We start from the raw sequence: 19,575 nt of genomic DNA on the forward strand, positions 1-19,575 counted from the left end.
AATTCCCTTATTACGAATTTAGTTAAAATATCAAATGTCTTACTCCCAAAAAGCTAGAATTTGTGATTTCTAAGACTCTTAAGATGATATTGATAAGAGATTTCGTAGTGATGGCAATGATGATAATGAGATATACGAGCCTTGTTTAGTAGGGCACGGATGATTACGTATGTTGTCGAGCCACTACGTGGCCGAATACGGATCTTGTTGTCAGCCACTATGTGGTCGAATACGAATACTATCGGAGCCACTACGTGGCCGAATACGGATAATGTTTAATGTGTATGGAAACGGAGATACGGTTCTATGATATGTATATGTATGTCATTCCACGATTCTTGAGAAAATTAAGTAAGCATGATGAACATCTCAAAAGGTATTTGGTCTTGTATTTTATGCTGCCCTTCACGTTTTACTTATGTTACTACTCATGCCTTACATACTCAGTACATATTTCGTATTGACGTCCTTTTCTTTTGGACGTTGTGTTCATGCTGCTGTGTAGACAGAGAGGTGACCCCGATTCCTAGAGCTACTCGGCGGAGCTTACGAAGCACTCCATTACTTCGGAGGTGCTATGTTTAATTATTATTTTGTGTATATGTTTGGGCACACGGGGTCTGTCCGTCTTTTATGTTAGTACTCCAAAAGAGAGGCTCGTAGATACGTATGTGTGGGTAGTATGGTCTCACGAGTTTCCCATTGTACAAATATGTATTATTTTGATAGCGAAGGGCTTATGTATATAAAGGTAATTATGTTTCAAATGGAAATGGTTTTCCACATGATTATAAACGTAAGTAACGAGAATGAATGCAGGATGAGTATGATAAGTAGTAGTATGAGCGGTGCTCGGTGGTCAGCCTCGGGTACCCGTCATGGCCCTAGTCGGGTCATGACACTCGTATCTACTACACCTTCTATCATTGGTGCCTTACTCCTTTATTCGGCTTTGTTTTTCCTTGATTCTTACCTCTTAAAGGCTAATATATTATAAGCCTATGGTGCTTCAATCTAATACTGCTAATAAGTGTAGGGGATGAAATATCACCTCATCTTTCTTTAATTTCTTACAATTCTTATGTCCCGCCTTATCTGCTTAGTCATACTACAACTTCTGTATCCATCCCTGAGAAATCTCTTTGATAGTACATAAACTTATATGACTTAAAATTTCAATTCTCACTTCAAAATCCATGTCCGTAATAAGGATGTCCTGACTATAATTATTCATAAAAATAATTGATTATCAATTTTCTGAGGCCCCAGAGTAACGAAGGATCGATGATATCCTGAGATTAGGTCATCTACATATAAACCCATGCTTGGTTACGACGAAAGGGCCATATCTTGGGGTAGAATAGGATCTTGCGTAGAACTTAGGTCCCGCTATGCAGGAATAAAGCCTATTTGTCCTTATTAAAAGCACGCTCCTTAGCGACTCTCTTCTATCTCGTACTCCCCCCGATGTCATGGGTAACTCCGGTTAACCAAATCCCGGAATGAGAACTAGGTACCTTTGGATACTAACGTAACAAGCCGACTAACATGATCTGCCGAAACATAAGAGAATCTGGACATACCAAGCTCGGTATCACCTCTATTGTGTCTTCTTCCACAGGGGTCTCATGAACTCTTAAACAGGTTTGTATCATGTGATTCCTCAGTTGGGTCTCCTCCTACTGGAGCCATATCCTTCGAGGGGTTCCTCTCAATGAATAGCTGACGCTATTTCTTATACCTTTTGACATCCTCGATCCTGAGTCGACGAGTGATATGGGTCTCATGTCCACCCGAGCCTTGCTTACGCTCCCATTAACCGAACTTGTCCTCTTCATCAACTCGATCCTCAATTTTAAAAGAAATAGTGCCAAGAACGAGCTTTCCTATCATCGGCTCTACCGCACGATCTGTGATCGAAGGAAGGACCATCCTAAATATCTACAACCTCCGCCATAAGTGTGGCGCACAACACACCCATAGATAAGACTCTGGCGGATGCGGCTCATAGACGACCCCTGGGACGAATCGGGCTCGATACCACTTTTGTCACGGCCTAAATCGAGGGCTATGATTTTGACGCTCCAGAAGCCGACCTCCCGGATGCCACAAAACATACATAACATACTCGCTCATGCTCGTTACGCGGGGCACCGAGGGCACCACAACGGTCTGGCCGGCCCGATAGATATCATAAGCTGAGGGTCATGTACGCATTCAAAAAGATTTATATATACGTGTATCACTAACCGAGCCAGGAGTGCAAGCCGACAAGTGTTGCGATAAAACTATGTAACCAAACATGTGCCGAGTGTGCCACCGTCTCGATCAATATAAGCGTCTATGAGCCTCTGCCGACATATTGGACATACTCGGGACAGCCCCCGTCTCTACCCGTATACATCAAAACATATAACCGGTCTCAGACGACGACTCCCAAGACGAGAGAGGAGTGCTCCCGTATCCGGCGAAAAGCGACTGAGGCGATCTCCGTCAGCTCGGCTATCCCGAACCGCGGGCATGAACGCAGCCTCCGAAGAAAGAGGGTCAGTATGGAAAAATGTATTGAATATGTAAAGCATGAAGTACAGTAACGAAGATCATGACTGAGTGAAAAGATGACAAGAGATAAGTATGATAATCAAGGAATACCAATGCATTTGTATCTTATGGTGTGAGTCATGCATATATATATTCTGTATACCGTACCCTTCCTATTATGGGACTCGGTGAGTGAAGTCATATACATATATATATATATACCGTACCCGGCCCTTTAGTAAGGGACTCGGTGAGTGAAGTCATATACATACATATATACCGTACCCGGCCCTTTAGTAAGGGACTCGGTGAAATCAATCTATCTATATATATATATACACCGTACCCGGCCCTTTAGTAAGGGACTCGGTGAGATGATGCAATGAAAATGTATACGAATGCCAAGTCTTTCATTAGTAACTCATAATTCTGTATGAAGACTCTTTTGTGAATGCACAATCATGTTATCTCAGGATATCTTTTGAAAGAGTTATTGTCTATGTGAGAACACTTAGTGTTAGGGGTAATCATGTACAAAATGAATCATCATTTGGGATTCGAGAGAATAGATAGGATGAACTAACACTTGGGGGACCAAAGACAACTATCACGTCAAGTACTACTGAGAACTAGAGTTCATTGGAGTCATATGTGTTCGTCGTCTGTTCATTTTATGTAATTCATGCCAAGGAAAGAAGAAGGGCTAGCTTTACATACCTTGAAGCTTATCTATTCGCCCAACTTCTACTTCTCGAACTCGCAAATCTACAATCAAGGGAATTCATACTATTGCTAGGCTCGTTATCATGTGCTTATCTTAAGCCTTTAAATTAACTCTTTCTAGAATCTGCCGAAATTTCGGCAGCATCTCCCCTGTTTATATCCCTAGCCCGAAATCGCAATACCAACAACCAACAACAACAATAATACTAACATCATCAACATCAAAATATTCCATGAAACATCCCACACGATGTTTATCCAATTTCTAAACCAACAACTTTATTATATGATCATTTAATCACTTTATCTTCGTAAATAAACCAAAGGTAATATTAATAAGGAGAGATTCATACCTTATTCTGGTTAAAATAGCAATATCTTCAATATCCACCGCAAACAATACTAGAACCATAACCATGCGTTATCCGAGCCTCAATTAATACTCCACTACTTGAAAATCACTCAAAACCCTCAATTTTAGGGTATCCTTACTGCCCCATATGATTTCTGAGTTTTGGGAAATATTTAGAATGAAAAATGAAGGGCTTTGCCCTTTTTATAGGGTGACAAAGTCAGTGGAAACTGACTTAATCAGTGACTTTCGCGAACGCGATGGTCTAGAATATTCATGGCCATCGCGAACGCGAGCCCTTGTCGCGAACGTATAGGGTAATTCTGCCCAGTTCGACCAGATTTTCGTTCTTCACCCGTTCGACCTCCAATCCTTCCGATACTTCTTATACATGATCTTAAACCCTCATAACCATAATATAGGTGCATACAATCTCGTATATCGCTTTATCCATAAATATGCTTAATACTCGTGTCGTTCCTTAAATCTGAAGGTTAACTTTCTTGATCAAAATTCCATGTACTTGTACTTAGACTTGGCGAGCGTTCCTCTGAAAATACGAGGTGTAACAGTGTGAAGGTGTGAGAGGTTGGCTAGGATGATCTTAGGAGAGATAGAGGTAGGCCGAAGAAGTATTGGAGATAGGTGATTAGACAGGACATGGAGAAGCTTCAGCTTACCAAGGATATGACCTTAGACATTAGGTTATGGAGGATACAAATTAAGGTAGAAGGTTAATAGGTAGTTAACAGTTGCCTCACTTATGCTTTCGTACTAGTAGGCATATCATTACTCTTGTAATTTCTTGTTCTTCGATTTTTGTACTACTCATTCTTTCGTGTACTTTGACTATCAATTTATTTGTTGTAGCTATTGTTCCTTTTTTAGAATGCTTTGTCATGATTTCTTTAGTAGTTTGCCTTGGCTTTTTCACCTCAGTTATTTTTTTTTTTTGAACTGCTTTGAAATGCTTTTTCTTGAGTCGAGGGTCTATCCGAAACAACCTTTCTACATCTCAAGGTAGGGGTAAGGTCTGCATACACACTATCCTTCTCAGACCCCATTGGTGGGATTACACTGGGACTGGGTTTTTTAAAGAATTTAGAGAAAAGGTTGGTCCATGAACAAAGAAAGAAGAAGCAAGAAGCAGTAACACGCTTGATGAGAACTTCAATGCAAAATTGACCTTTTCTTTTTAGTTTTAAAAAGAAAACTATAAATCCTTTGGGTACTGACTGAAGTTTGCAGCAGCCTCCAATCTCTTTTTTTTTTCTTCCTTTTTTCATCTGCAAATTTGTAGTTCCATGTAAGCCTGAATTACCCTCTTAATTTGAAGAAGGGGAATAAGAATCTTAGATATCCTCCAAAAATATAGTAATAGCAAGGAGATTTAGCTTAGATATGCATGGTTTTTGATAGGTCACAAAAATTTCTAAATGAAAACAAAAGAATTTTTGTGCAATAAAATATAATTCGAAAAGAAAAACATAAATCCTACATTTGTCTATATTCTTCAATTATTTTAGAATAGTATATTTCTTTCACAATTACAAAAGAAGGAAACAGGAAAAAGTATCTTCAATGAAATAATGGAGAAGATAGCATGTGCATAACGGTAGAATATAAAGAAAGAAGGTCCATCCAAATGGAAAGAGGACCAATCATCCATCAACTATTATTCTACAAACTCCCATTCTGCAGTTAGTTCAGTCGTTATAGATATCTTCTACTACGAAGTTTTTTATAAATACTTTTAAGTATAAAACTATGTTCTCTAATTAGTGTTTAATTTTAATTTAAAAATCAGATGGTGAAAATCATTTTCCGCCAACTTTACCAATCATCCTTTTCATGAAATTGGTTTATTGACTTTATGTTCTTCCTTTCCATCTTTTACCTTAAATATTTTACCTATTTATATGGTATCCTCTGTTACTCTAGGTTATGATTCTAAATTCCTTCACAATATAAAAGATAAGTAATGTTTTTGTTGCAAAATCTAAAGCTCTTAGTCAACCTATCATAATTTGCAATTCGTTATCTGCTATCTTATTTTGATTTTCTCCCCGAACTAGTTTTTTTCATGTGATATTTTACTTTTCTATAATGACGTTACTACTATAATGACGATTGTCATTCATTATGCGTGATACTGCTTTCTTTGTAAAATTACCTCTTTAAAAGTAATAATATTTTATAAGAAATATATTATGTATAAAAATAAAATATTTGTGGTAATCATCAAGGGAAAGATATTGTTCCTTTTTGCTGAAAGTTTGGACAAAAATCTTCTTCAATTCAAGCGTTGTATTATCACTATGAGACTGAAATTTACGAAACAACATACAATTGTAGAATTCTTACGTCAAACTTGAAATATTTAAATTTTCAATTAATTTTAAATGCATATGTTCCTGAGATTTTAATTCTTTATCGGTACGACAAAACTAGTTATTCTTTATAGGTACGGTACTTCAATTTTTAATTAATGAAATATGAAAATCAATTGAGATTTTAAAATTAATAAGTATTTTGTTTTCGTTTATAACATAAAAAGTAGATAAAAATATATTTTTCGTACTTTTTGTTTATGACAACTAAATGATATTCAAACATCAAATGTCATATTATACATACATAACAACACCTCAATGGGATCTAGTAGCTCAGTTGGTTGGCTATCTGAACTTTCACCTTGTTAGTGAGGGTTCGAATCCCCATGTAATCCCCTTCCCAATTTCCCCTTCCCTTACCTCCTATGTAATAATAATAATAAAAATTTCTGATAACTAAAAAGGCCCACATGGGCAAATTTAATTTTAAAAAAATACATAACAACACCTTACTATAGCAGCCATGGAATTTTCGGACAAACGCTGTCACTATAGAGAGATTTGAGTGTCTTTATAACAAAATCTTAATTTAATTTTAAGTGCATTAAGCATTTGAATATAATCTCTTTTATTTTTATTTTGTCAAGCAAGCTTTGATTGTCGATAAAAAAGCCAAATAGAGGCATTTAAATCAATCTTTATTTTTATTTTATGATAATTTTCATCCTTTAATGTCATTAACTTTTATATTTGATTAGTGTTTATTCTGACACCATAAGTAACATAGGGTTAACTATGTAGACCAGTCAAATAACCTAAATAAAACAAGTTATCAAATACCAAAATAAAAATGCATAAGGCTGATAATTAGAAGGAAAAATAGATATACATTTGTAACATCACTTGGATTTTGCAATAGGAGGAGATGAATGTATATATACACTTAAAGTTGAAAATAGAATTTAATTTTTAACCCAAAGCTGGAGGTAAAAAATGATTCCCATCCAAATTGGATGCCTTCCTTCTTGAACTTAGAATCATCACTTTTTTGATTGGTAAGAGTAAATTAAACGGCTAATTTGTTAAATCCATAAACCACAAGAAAAGTGGGGTTGGCTGATTCACGTAGACCCCACATAAAAAAAGATTCCCAAGCAACAATTCAAGATAAAAAAAAGATTTCCAAAAAAGAAAAACACAAAAAGATCCTTCCTTATACATTCAAAAGCGCGTCAAACTCAGAAAAAAACAAACAACAAAAGGCACAAGGAAGAGAAAAAAAGAACCCTCTTGAAGGTTTTTTTCTTTCTGGTATTTATTTATTTGTGTATGTTAACGTGTACACGCTTTCAGGGTTATCTGCTTTAATTTGTTGACTTGTACATTTATTTGTCTTTCTTTATTACATTTTTAATGTCCATTTCTTGTAATAAATTCATCAATGGCTGCTGGATAAAGAAAATATCACAACTCTCATGGTGTAAATAACTTGTTATTTTTGGCTATTTGTTTTTACTTTGTTAAGTTTCTATTTGCTTCTTCAACCTTCTAGAGCCTTCTGTAATTTATTTTGATATCTTACCTACCTTTGTTTCTTGAAAAAGTTATTAGGTATATATACCATCTTAAATTGTTTTTCACTCTTTAATTTGTGCATTTATATATCTTTATCTCTAACTTTTAGCTGGATCTGCAAATATTGTTTCAAATAGTGTTGTTTTTGTTCTTGTTTTCAGCTGTGCAATTTTGCTAAATCTGCTTGCAGCTTTGAAACAAGGGTAAGTAAAATGAATAAAGCTTAGATGTTTTTTGCACCAACTTGATCTGTGGTTTCTCTATTTTTTCTATTTTTTGCATCCCCATGTCCATTTTTGTTGTGGGTTTTTCTTTTTTGTAGTTTTGCTGTAAAGGGCTCAAATATTTATGCATTTTTTTGTTGTTGATGCTAGGATATTGTTTGTTTGACAGAGAAAGAAGACCCTAATAGTTGATGCTTGGATCTTGTTGATTCTTCTATTTGCTTCTTCCCCCCTTTTTTAGTTTTCTTTGGCATCCTCAAATGCATTTTTTTTTTTTTAGTAAAGGGCGCAATATTTTATGAACTATGTGTTGTTGATGCTAGGATGTTGTTTGTTTGGCATACAAAGATAGTTTATGCTAGGATCTTCTTGATCTAGGCTCAAAAGTTTATCCAGTCTTGCTTCATTCTTTTTATGTACAATTTTATTGCATCCCCATATCCATTTTTTCTCTTTTGTATGTGTTTGGAATGAAGGGCTCAAGTTTTTATGAACTATGTGTTGTTGATACTAAGATGTTGTTTGTTTGACAGAGAAAGAAGATCCAAATAGCTGAAATGGAGGGAAGAGCAGCAACAAGATATTGGTGTCACCATTGCTCAAGGAGGGTGAACCCTGTGGAGTTAAAGTGTCCCATTTGTCAAGAAGGATTTATTGAAGAAATGGGATCAAATAATAGTGCTCTTGAAAATGAGAGCCCTTTAGATTTTGGAGGGTCGGATTCTGATCGTGCCCTCTCACTTTGGGCACCTATCTTGTTAGGCATGATGAGTAGCCCTCGTCGTCGTTCTAGACTTAGGCATCTCGAAATTGATGATGATGATGATGACGACGACGATGATCATACTCGTGAAGGCGATGATCCAGAGCGGAGGAGGAGGAACTCTGCCACAATTCTCCAGCTCTTGCAAGGTATTCGAGCTGGAATGGAGAATGCTGAGGGTGAAAACAGGGAGACAGGTAGAGAGAGTACTAGGGATCGCGAGCATGTCATACTTATAAATCCATTCAATCAAACCATCATTGTGCAGGGTTCGGATAATAATAATTCCAGGAACCAACCTATTGGCTCATTGGGTGATTATTTCATTGGTCCTGGTTTAGACATGTTACTGCAACATTTGGCTGAGAATGATCCAAATAGGTATGGTACACCACCAGCTCAAAAGGAGGTTGTAGAGGCGTTGCCTGAGGTGACAATTGATGAGACGTTGCAGTGTTCTGTTTGTTTGGAAGACTTTGATATTGGGACTGAAGCCAAAGAGATGCCTTGTAAGCACAAATTTCATAGTGGCTGTATCTTACCATGGCTGGAGCTTCATAGCACATGTCCAGTCTGCAGGCATCAGTTGCCCTCTGATGAATCAAAAGTTGAGTCTGCTGGATCCAATGGTGGAAGTGGTAACACAAATGCTCAGAGTAGTGATGGTAATGGCACAAGGTATGAAAATGAGGATACTAGGAATGAAAACGGGCGAAGGTTTCCACTTCCGTGGCCTTTGAGTGGCCTGTTTTCATCCTCAAACTCAGGTATCCAATCTAGTAATGCAAATTCGTCAGCAACGACGTCTTCATCAGGAAATGCAAACTCCAATGCTCATATGCATGAGGATTAAATTTCATCATAGTGAGTTTGTGCTCGATGATGCACGGATTTCCTTTGTCCTAGCTTATGTACATAGAGTGGTACTTCCTAAATTATGGTATTGCAAACAATGGATCCTGTCTTGCCTGCCTGTATTATATTGAGGATCATTTTACTTTTGTTAGACTAGGAGCCTTTCAAGGTGAACGACTCTCTTCTGTTTGTATAGCTTTAATTATGCGATCTTCGTACACTTTTTGGTTGACTGTTCCCGAAAAGCTCAACTCTGAAATCCTTTAAGCTAATGGAATGACAATGGATGATGAAAGGGTCTATGCCAAATGTCTTCTGAATGACAAGAATCAGGAGAAAGCTCTTGGTCTTGTTTCTGATTTGTCAGCCAAATTGTAAGCTATAGCAATGTGCTATGGTTTATTAACTCAGCGGCGCTATTGATTTGTTACAGGGTAGATTCCTAAGCTGTAATTGCAGTGTACATGCTATATGAGTCACGGTAATGACTTCCTACTTGTCAAGTTAAATTGCTAAATTTGATGATTTTCTTCGATGAGCTTGGGTTTCAATACGGAATGAAGTTGAACTTCACTGTTCATTCTTTTCAGAATGTTTAGCTTCCTGCATGACATTCTGCTTGTCCTGTCCTTTGTTTGTGGATGAGGGACAACACTCATAGGGTATATATAACTTATAGTTGTGTTGGTAGAATGATTTTTATATGTTAAGATCATTGGGACATATTGAAGGGACCTTCTTGTACATGTGAGTGAATTACAAATTTTTGTTGGTAATTGGTAATAGTTATTGATATGAGAGCTGGCATTCTATTTGTTTGTGGATTAGTCTAAACTTATATCCCATCCCTAGCGTAGAGCTGTCCTGACTTGGACACTGTTGTATGCACACGCATCTCTAGAGGCAAGTTTGTGGCAATAGCGTGTAGTTACCTTGTTGATCTTCATTCCAATGAGACAATCTCAATAAGGATGATGTTCCTGACTGCTACAACCAGGATAGAATGGACAATTTTAGTAAAGTAGTAGTAAGAGAATGAAAAAGGGCGATGGGCGATGACTTTCAGTGTTGATCCAAGGCTTTGAGTGGTTTGTTGTCACTCGCAAAGTCAGTTACCCGATTTACTAATGCAGCATCTTTTTCTGCAAACTTGTCAAGAAATGCAATACCCCAATGTTCCATGCACGAGTGTTAGATTTTATTATATGGTGCTCTATGACGCGCGGACCCTTTGGTCCAACATATGTACATAGATAGTTGCTTTCTAAATCTAAAGTATTGCAAACAACGGATCCCTGTAGCATAGAGGGCTTTAATTTTAGGCGCTGAGTTAGAATTATCTCTTCTTTACTGTTGGTTTATGCACAGCTAGAACTTAGCAACTGTTTTAGTATCGACTCTTGCGCCGGTGACATTCTTGCATAGAGTTTGTCAGAACCGGATTAGCACTTCTCAGATTAAGCTGGGCCGCTCTAGCTTAGCTAGGTGGAGGACCTTATATGTACTAGTTGTTGGCACAAGATGAGCTGTATGTACTAGTTGTTGGCACAAGATGAGCCAGCTCTTTGCTTGTCTTATTTATAAAGGATTGTTTTGCTATTGTTTGAGTAGATGCTTGCCAGGCTGAAAGATGGTTCAGTTTGTTGAATATTCGTCTTCCAAAAATCTCAACCCTTTGAGCTAACCATTTTACTGATTTGGATAAATCAAAAGTTCTATGTAAAATGCCTCCTGAATCGCAGGAATTTATTGAAAGCTCCTTGGTTTTGTTTCTAGTTAGCAACATGCCATGTTTGTTGACGTCGAAGCACGTGACATATGTACATATAGGCCTTCCGAGTTGCAAATGCTGGGTAACCGTATGAGGGCTTGCTCATTGTCTGACAAAATCTGAAGTCTAATTGCTAAGACTGTTGAAATGGGCTTGGATCAATATCTGCACTAATTTAGAGACTAATAATTCTTTCTTTTTTAGGATTGTATATTTCCTAATGCAGATAACAACTGAAAATATATTGATTATCAATATAACAAAATCCTGCTATACTGATTTGTTTGTTTCTGTTTTGCGATCAAAACATGCCAATTTTGTACAGCGTTTTAGGGTTGTGCCAAAAGATCTGGAATGAGTGATAGTTGGCTTATGATCAAGTGGGAAATGCAAATGTGACCTGTGCCACTACCGCTCCTCGCGTGGCAGTCAGATCACATTTTCATTTCCCTACAAAATTGGGATTCCAAGAAATTTTCAAATCACTTTTTCAATTCCCTATAGAATCAAGAATCCAAGAGATTTTCTTTTGCCTACATATTTATGGCATTGTTAAAAGCAATTTCACAATATCCTACCCCATTGCCCTAGCATTTGGAGACCTCTGATGATTGCAGCTGGCAGCTGGCAGCAGGCATGGATGACCAAGTAATATTCATATGGTAAATAACATGTAACGAGAGCTGATAAAATGATATATTTGGGCATTCCCAAAGTCTTATGTTCCGGTGTAGGGGCTACAACGGAATCGCTTACCTTGCATAACCCTTTTGTTTTGGCATGTTCAAGAGTGAAATCCACTGCTGCTATTGTAGACTCTTCATGGGAAGCAATTGTAAATCGTTGCCTTTTGAGCCAAGAGTATCTTTTAAATTGGAAATTAGCATCCCATGTCACCTCTTGCCACCACAAAAGCATCGGAGTTGGCAAATACGTCATCAAAATTTGTTACACCTTAGTGTTCAACCTAGCCTAATGTACCAAAAAAAAATTTTCTGTGAGTCTAATACCATAATGTCAAGGTAAAAATAGAAAGAAGGAACGAATTACTACTCATTCAAGGCACACCGTCTATGTATAACTCTATGCAGCTTATTAAAGATCTAGCAAGCTAACATTAGATTATTTCAGATACGCTCGGGGTCAAGTAAGGCACTAGGTGCCGGTCACGCCTCCCCAGGTTTGAGGCCAACAACAACTAATATAATTTGTCAGGCATAAGAAAATGAATGATTGCTACTTGTTTGGTTCAACTCATTAAGCTATTTCTTCAATTCAGGGGAGAAAAAGTTCAGAAGTAATCTCATTAAATACATTCCTGTAAATCAGTTTGCACTCTGGCTCCGAAGTAAACCACAAGCCACTCGTCGAACACAGAATAACGATGCAATAAAGAGATGAGGCAACTTTATGGAGGAAAGATCAGGCTAGAAAGTTTATTCAGTAGAAACAAACCTTAGACACAAGAAGGATGTCTTTTGCATGGTCTCCAGACCTTGACGAGATCTGCATCCCTGCAAAGAAAGGACAACATACTCATATGTTTTCAAACTCCCAGCTCTAAATGCCATCCGTCTTTGTCTGTCAAAGTTGGCAAGCTCCACAATCACTTCCCGGTGATTGACATCCTTTCTTTCAACTAGAACATCAGTGTTCTCATAGCGGCATCGCACCAAACCCTTCTCCTTGTCACAAGACGAGACGGCAAAGGTGATTGTGCCATCTGTACAGAGGATCACATTTTTATAGCACATGCATATCATATTCTCATCACTAATGTTGTAAAAAGTTGAGATTGTGATCTCCTGATCCTGTTTAAGTTGGACAGGCTTACCTGTTCGAATTTCTGGACCCTACAAGATGAAAATGGTGTGTCGGAACATTCAAATTAAAAGGTGAAACCATTTTATATCATTGTTCCAAGCAAGTGTAGAAAAAAAAAAAAATAGACTAATCTTAAATAATGCGCACAGGTAAAAAGGCTTAACCTGCAGGCTGGCTCTTCCAATCCAACTCTACCGAAGGAGAAAAAAAGCTGGGACTACGACTTGCTTAGTGCAAGGCTCGGAGTCCAAACTCTAAATGAACATCATGCATTGCCACTAAACATCACTGACAGATCTTAGTCACATGATAACATGTTACTCATACCTTCTAGTTTTGTCTTGAGGAAACTTGAATACAATCAGGAAAAAAAAAAAAAAAAAAAAAAGGGGACAAAATTATGCACAAGCAACAATTAAGAATGAGTTGGAGATCAGTCAATAAACGAAGCATATATCTTCAATGAAGCTCGATACGTTAGGGTCAAAAAGCCAGGGATATCATACACTCGAGTTGACATTAGTATACAACAGGTCAATCCAGAATGAGACAGAATTAATACTTAGTCATGAGTAAAGCAGCAATAAGCAACAATCTCGTATATACTGGCTAATCTAATTTCCAAGTTATTTGATAGGTTATAATATCTAATTTCCAGGTAAATGTTTATTAACGTCAAAGTTAAGATGGATCAAATATTGCAAGACCTATTTAAAATTCGAGCAGAGCCTTTCTACTTTCTCCGCTGCCACAACACCGAACACAGTGACTTAACTTTGCTACCTTGTCTGACAGCCATGTATGCTTCCGTAAGGATCATCCAAGCTAACACAAATAACATACCAGAACTTTGAAATATTACTGCCAAATAAGGACCTACTTTGGTCATGGTTGCGAACGACGGATTCTACACAAGCTATCATATCTACACATGATCTTTAGGAAATATAAAAAATATTGTAAAAGTGAGCTTCATTCTTTGAAGAACTGAAGGGCTATTACTACTAACAACTCAGTCGCACAACTGTCAGGGCTTCATAACTATCAAATACGTAACATAGTCCATAGGACTACAATTTTCCAAGGTTACCAAGTGGGAATGCCACTTCTAATGAATCAAACGAGCATCATAGGTTGTATGCGTTGCTTCTTAGACAGAGTTAATCTCTATTAGAAAATGCAACTGGGAGACTGACTATTTGAGCTACTCCAAAAATGTAAACATACGCCAGGCCTGGTTAACTTGATATGCTCGGAGCAGTTCCGATCCCAAAACAGCTTTCCTAATTTAGAACGATATTGGATCCCTGTTTAGATGAAATTCCTCAGCCCAAAGCTAAGAAATTAAAGCATCCAACTGTAGATCAGGAAATTGGCATCATAAATTTATAATCAACCTCCACAAGGCAATACATCTCACCAACTATGTATACAGTTCGGGAGTGTCGATTCTATCGGGAGTGTTGATTCTATGAAAAGTGAGAATGACCGACCCGATGGTCCAATCACTCCTACAGAGTCCGCAGGATTTGTCATTAATACACAAAATTCAACAGCCCAACCTCTCCCCGTGTTACAAATAACCCTCAATTCCAAACAAACCACCCGAGTCCTCAATAATCACTTCACTCCATCTTGACCCTTATCACTCTAATTCGGGAGAAGATTACCAAACACCAAAAGTGTAGTCTACTACTGGATATAAATGATGCACCAATTAGTAAAGGATAATGTGTATAATCAACAATTTATATGCTGTAATAGCATATGTTAGACATTTTAAAATGCAAAATATCATGAATCAGTTTCATCTTCAATTCTCACATGCATCGTCGAGGAATGAAGAATTTGTAGTAGAGTCAACTTATTAATTTTTATTGGGCCAACTCGGAAATACTACGTACCATACTTTATTTCTTAGCCGAAGTGCCTCATTCTAACTATTTGAACGTGGTCTACTTTTCAGGAGGCATGGAAGAGAATGAATTATATGTATAATTTAAAATGGTCTTAGATATATAACAAGTTAGGAACAATTATAATTAGAAAAATAATTAAAATGCATGCTAGAGAGTCAAATCATTATAGAGGTGTACAATAACATGCCAAAAGCTGACCTCCATTAAAAGTGATGTAGTTTTTAATTTAATCATTTCTTTCCCACGCATCCCAGGAAAAGTATCACATTAAAATAGATAGATGAGACATTCTAACCAAAAAGTAAGCTTATAGCGAATTTGTACTCCCAAATTGGACCAATAAAACAAATAAATTACCCTAACTTCAAATTAATTATTTTCGCAAGATGCATGTGAGAATTAAAGATTAAACCGACCAACAATGTTTTGCATTGTGATATTGCTACTAAAATGTGCTAATAAATAACACATTGTTCACTTTATTGAAGGAAATTGTTCACATTTTCCTTAATTAATTGATTACTGAGATCATACTTTTAAAAGTTCCAATCAAATTAGAAAGGATCTCCCTCGAAAGGAGAATAAACACTAATGTAGCTAAGCTCTGTTCTGTTGGTTCACTTTGTTGCCGATGCTCCACATCCCGGCAAGGCTAATGTGGTTCAATTGTGTTTCCAAGTTTCACCAATACAAATAAAATCACTTTATTGTCAGAATATATTATTGTTTCCGGAAGACGCATGTTAGCATTGTATATTCGATCATCAGATAACACCCCGTCTTTAAAGCTAACTACCGATAGCACTTTTTGCATTGGGTATTAACTATTAAGGTCGTATTAGTATAGTTCAAAAGTTCAGTTGAATTAGAAAGAACTGCCGTCAAAGTTCTAGTGTAGCTAGGCTTTATTTTGGTACACCAACTTCTGTAGCGCTCGCTACAAGTGTAGTGATTATTACGCCCATCCACTCACCAAGCTTGAAAAAATGAACAACTTAGATACTTCTCTGTTAACTAGATCTTTTTTTTTTTTTTTTTTTTTTTTTTTTTTTTTTTGTAACTACTTTTTAGCTGTATTCTCGATTTGCTAAAAGTTTTAGGAGTCTGTATAATCAGTGGTTCTTTATGTATCTAATACTAATGGCCTGGCTAACATAGGTTAACAATTACTGTTAGATAAAACCAATGAGTGTTAATATACATTTCATGTGGGTGAACACGTTGAATAATAACGAGATATATTCTTACTTGCTAAAATTTTCAGCAGTTTCTCGTTATTGTTCAATGTATTCGACCATAAGATGTAAACTAATGCACATTGGTAGTGGGTATCATATGCTATCTGTTGCAAGTTAACCACTACTATTAGAAAATATATAAAACAACTAATATGTGCATTATAAATTTCAAACGATCAAACACTATGAATAATACAGAGAGTTGCTTTTAAAAATTCAGTCAAATATCTGTATAACCTTAATACCAAATTAGAAAAGGAAATACGTACAATCTCCTTTAGTAAAGTGAATCGTATGTTTCTAAAATTATAATATTTGAAGTGAAAATTACTTCAAATCAGTTTCATCTTCAATACTCACATGCATCATTCGAAAAGAATAAAATGAAATTAGGTCAACTCATTATTTTTAATTGGATAAATTTGGTAGTACAATTTATCCAACATATGCATAAATTTAAAATGGTCTTGGATATATAACAAGTTAGGAACAATTATAATTAGAAAAGTAGTTATAATCCATGCTGGAGAGTCAAATCATTATAGAGGTGTACAATAACATGCCAAGAGCTGCCCTCCATTTAAAAGTGATGTAATTTTTCATTTAATCATCTCTTTTCCACGCCTCCCAGGAAAAGTATTGCAAGTTAGATGAGACAGTCTAACAAAAAATTAAGCTTATAGCGAATTGTACTCCCAAATTGGCCCAATTAAAAATGTTGAATTACCCTAACTTCAAATTTATTATTTTCGAAAGATGCATGTTAAAATTAAAAATTAAACCCACCGACAATGTTTTGCATTGTGATATTGCTACTAAAATGTGCTTTTAAGTAATACATTGTTCACTTTATTGAACGAAATTGTTACATTTTCCTTAATTAATTGGTTACTGAAATCAGACAGTTAGAAGTTTCAATCAAATTAGAAAGGAATTAACTCCAATTAGAAAGGAATTAACTCCCTCGAAAGGTGAATAAACACTAACGTAACTAAGCTCTGTTCTGGTGGTTCACTTTGTTGCCGATGATGCTCCACATCCCAGCGAGGCTAATGTGGTTCAATTGTGCTTCCAAGTTTCACCAATACAAATAAAATCACTTTATTGTCAGAATATATTATTTTCTTCGGAAGATGCAAGTTAGATTGTATATTAGATCGACCGGTAACACCCCGGCTTTAAAGCTAACTACCAGTAGCACTTTGCATTGGGTAATTTCATAAATCCGATTTAAGGTAATAACTACTTTTGTCATCGAAAGTTTAAGGAATAAAAAAACACGAATCTTGTAAATGCTTAAATTAAAGATGTGTGTAATTCTTAACATGTCCTTTGAATCTTGTGAGTGTAAACTTGCCATGTAGGATGTTTGAATTGTCAACTTACTAAATATAGTACTCTTTTTGGGACAGATCAAAAAGAAAAGTGAGACACTTAAATTGAGATGGAGAGAGTAACTTTAAGGTCGTATTGTTAGGCTTTATTGTGGTGGCTTGCTTTAAAGCCGGGGTACAACAACTTTTTTAGCCTTTCAAGTGTATACTACGCCCAGCCCCTCGCCAAGCTTGAAAACATGGACAACTTAGATACTTCTCTGTTAACTATATTCTATTTTTTGTTGTTACCTCTTTTTAACTATATTCTTGATTTGGTAAAAGTTTTAGAAGTCTCTATAATCAATGTTTCTTTATGTATCTAATGCTAATGCCTGGACATAGGTTAACAATTACAGTTAGACATTAGATAAAACCAATGAGTATTAATATATATTTCATGTGGTCGAACACGTTGAATAATAATGAGAAATGTTACTTGCTTGCTAAAATTTTCAGCAGTGTTTCTCATTATTATTCAATGAATTCGACCATTAGATGTAAACTAATGCACATTGCTAGTGGGTAACATATGCTATCTGTTGCAAGTTAACCACTACTATTAGAAAATAGATAAAACAACTATACGTGCATTAATATAAATTTCAATCAATCAAACACTATGAATAATAACGAGAGTTACTTTTAAAAATTCAGTCAAACTATTAGCTGTAAAACCTTAATACCAAATTAGAAAAGGAAATACATACAATTTCCTTTAGTAAAGTGAATCATATGTTTCTAAAATTATCATATTTGAAGTGAAAATTAAATTACTTCAAATCAGTTTCATCTTCAATACTCACATGCATCTTTCGAGAAGAATAAATCTGAAATTAGGTCAACTCATTATTTTTAATTGGATAAACTTGGAAGTACAATTTATACACTTTATTTCCTAGTCGAAGTGCTCATTCTAACTATTTGAATGTGATATCTTTTCCTTGAGGCATTGTAAAGAATTGGATAGACTATACACTTCATAATTCTAAACTGGATGCCAACTCTAGCAAGTCTTGAGCATATAAAAAGTTAAAAATAATAATACTCCATGCCGAAGAGTTGATTTATAGCTAGGTTTACAAATTACAACCATTGAAAAGCAATGAGATAGTCGCACAGAAACATTCATCGTGAGTTGTTATTCTTAGCTGCTTAAGCTTGGCTTGATCCCACCTATTCTTCTCATAACAACCACGAACGAGTATAAATCTCACTTATCTCCATATTTTGTGCTTGACAATATGAATGTAGATATATACGCGCATAACTCATATGCATATATGAATATGTATATGTTTTCATCCATATGTATATACTTTCATCCATATTGTTATATTATATATTTTCATGTAATATGATGGTGAATATTTCAATCAAAACATGGCAGTTGCACTTGATGTTGATCCCAATTTCTTAGGATTCAAAAGGAGACTATTCCCACAAGATGATATAATTACTTGTGGAAACTCTAAAATTTTCAATTTTAACCGCTACGAGTGTTGATTTTTTACTAGGACATAGTAAGGATTTCGACAGTAAATCCTATGGTGTGGAAGCTATGTCCAAATAGAACATTAGAATCCAATTTTAACAATGTTCACCAAAAAATTATATTTTATATCGTATGTTTTCCATTTGATTTTCAATATCTTAATATGTGATGAGAATAACAATGAAAACCATGGTGGGAATAGTCTCCTTTTGGTTTGACTAACTATTTTACTATTTTTGGGTAATCCTTAAATGTGCCTTTTTCTAAAATAAAATCCAAACCCTCGCCATTTTTTTCTAGACCCAACAATAGCATTGTTACCTCCTCTACCATTAACGACAATCAGAATCCCCTAGGCAATTGGCATTATTTGGGATGAGAATCTCTCCTTTACTTTGTTTGGTTCTTCTGCATGTGGTATAATAAAGAATCTGGTACTTTCCTAATTATTTTGACTATAACAAATATCATTGGTTGGGTCGGAGAGAGAAATGGGTTATTTTTACGTGAAAATTTTAAAATGGGCTGCTTTTTTTTTATACACAATGGGTATTTCGTTGGATAACCAACGAAATACGATCATTCTTGT

General features: G+C 35.9%; 1 protein-coding gene across 5 annotated transcripts; it reads left to right on the top strand.

Annotated features, from left to right (window-relative positions):
* Positions 1 to 7,118: 7,118 nt before the first annotated feature.
* On the top strand, positions 7,119 to 9,661 carry LOC132035427 (E3 ubiquitin-protein ligase SIRP1-like). Of its 5 annotated transcripts, none has more exons than XM_059425706.1 (3): positions 7,228 to 7,245; positions 7,686 to 7,727; positions 8,282 to 9,661. In XM_059425706.1, the coding sequence occupies exon 3, from the start codon at positions 8,306 to 8,308 to the stop codon at positions 9,362 to 9,364; it is 1,059 nt and encodes a 352-aa protein (XP_059281689.1). In that variant the 5' UTR covers positions 7,228 to 7,245; positions 7,686 to 7,727; positions 8,282 to 8,305; the 3' UTR covers positions 9,365 to 9,661. The 5 variants fall into 5 exon arrangements, with proteins under 5 accessions (XP_059281690.1, XP_059281689.1, XP_059281687.1 ...); XM_059425704.1 differs by lacking the exon at positions 7,228 to 7,245 and adding an exon at positions 7,323 to 7,427; XM_059425705.1 differs by lacking the exon at positions 7,228 to 7,245 and adding an exon at positions 7,436 to 7,560.
* The last annotated feature ends 9,914 nt before the right edge of the window (positions 9,662 to 19,575 follow it).

Source organism: Lycium ferocissimum, chromosome 10 (assembly GCF_029784015.1).
Source record: "Lycium ferocissimum isolate CSIRO_LF1 chromosome 10, AGI_CSIRO_Lferr_CH_V1, whole genome shotgun sequence".
NCBI classification, from domain to species: Eukaryota; Viridiplantae; Streptophyta; class Magnoliopsida; order Solanales; family Solanaceae; genus Lycium; species Lycium ferocissimum.

Coding starts and splice junctions, on each gene's coding strand:
- LOC132035427 (XM_059425704.1), top strand. Junction 7,728..8,281: donor CTTGCAGCTTTGAAACAAGG/GTAAGTAAAATG, acceptor TTTGTTTGACAG/AGAAAGAAGATCCAAATAGC.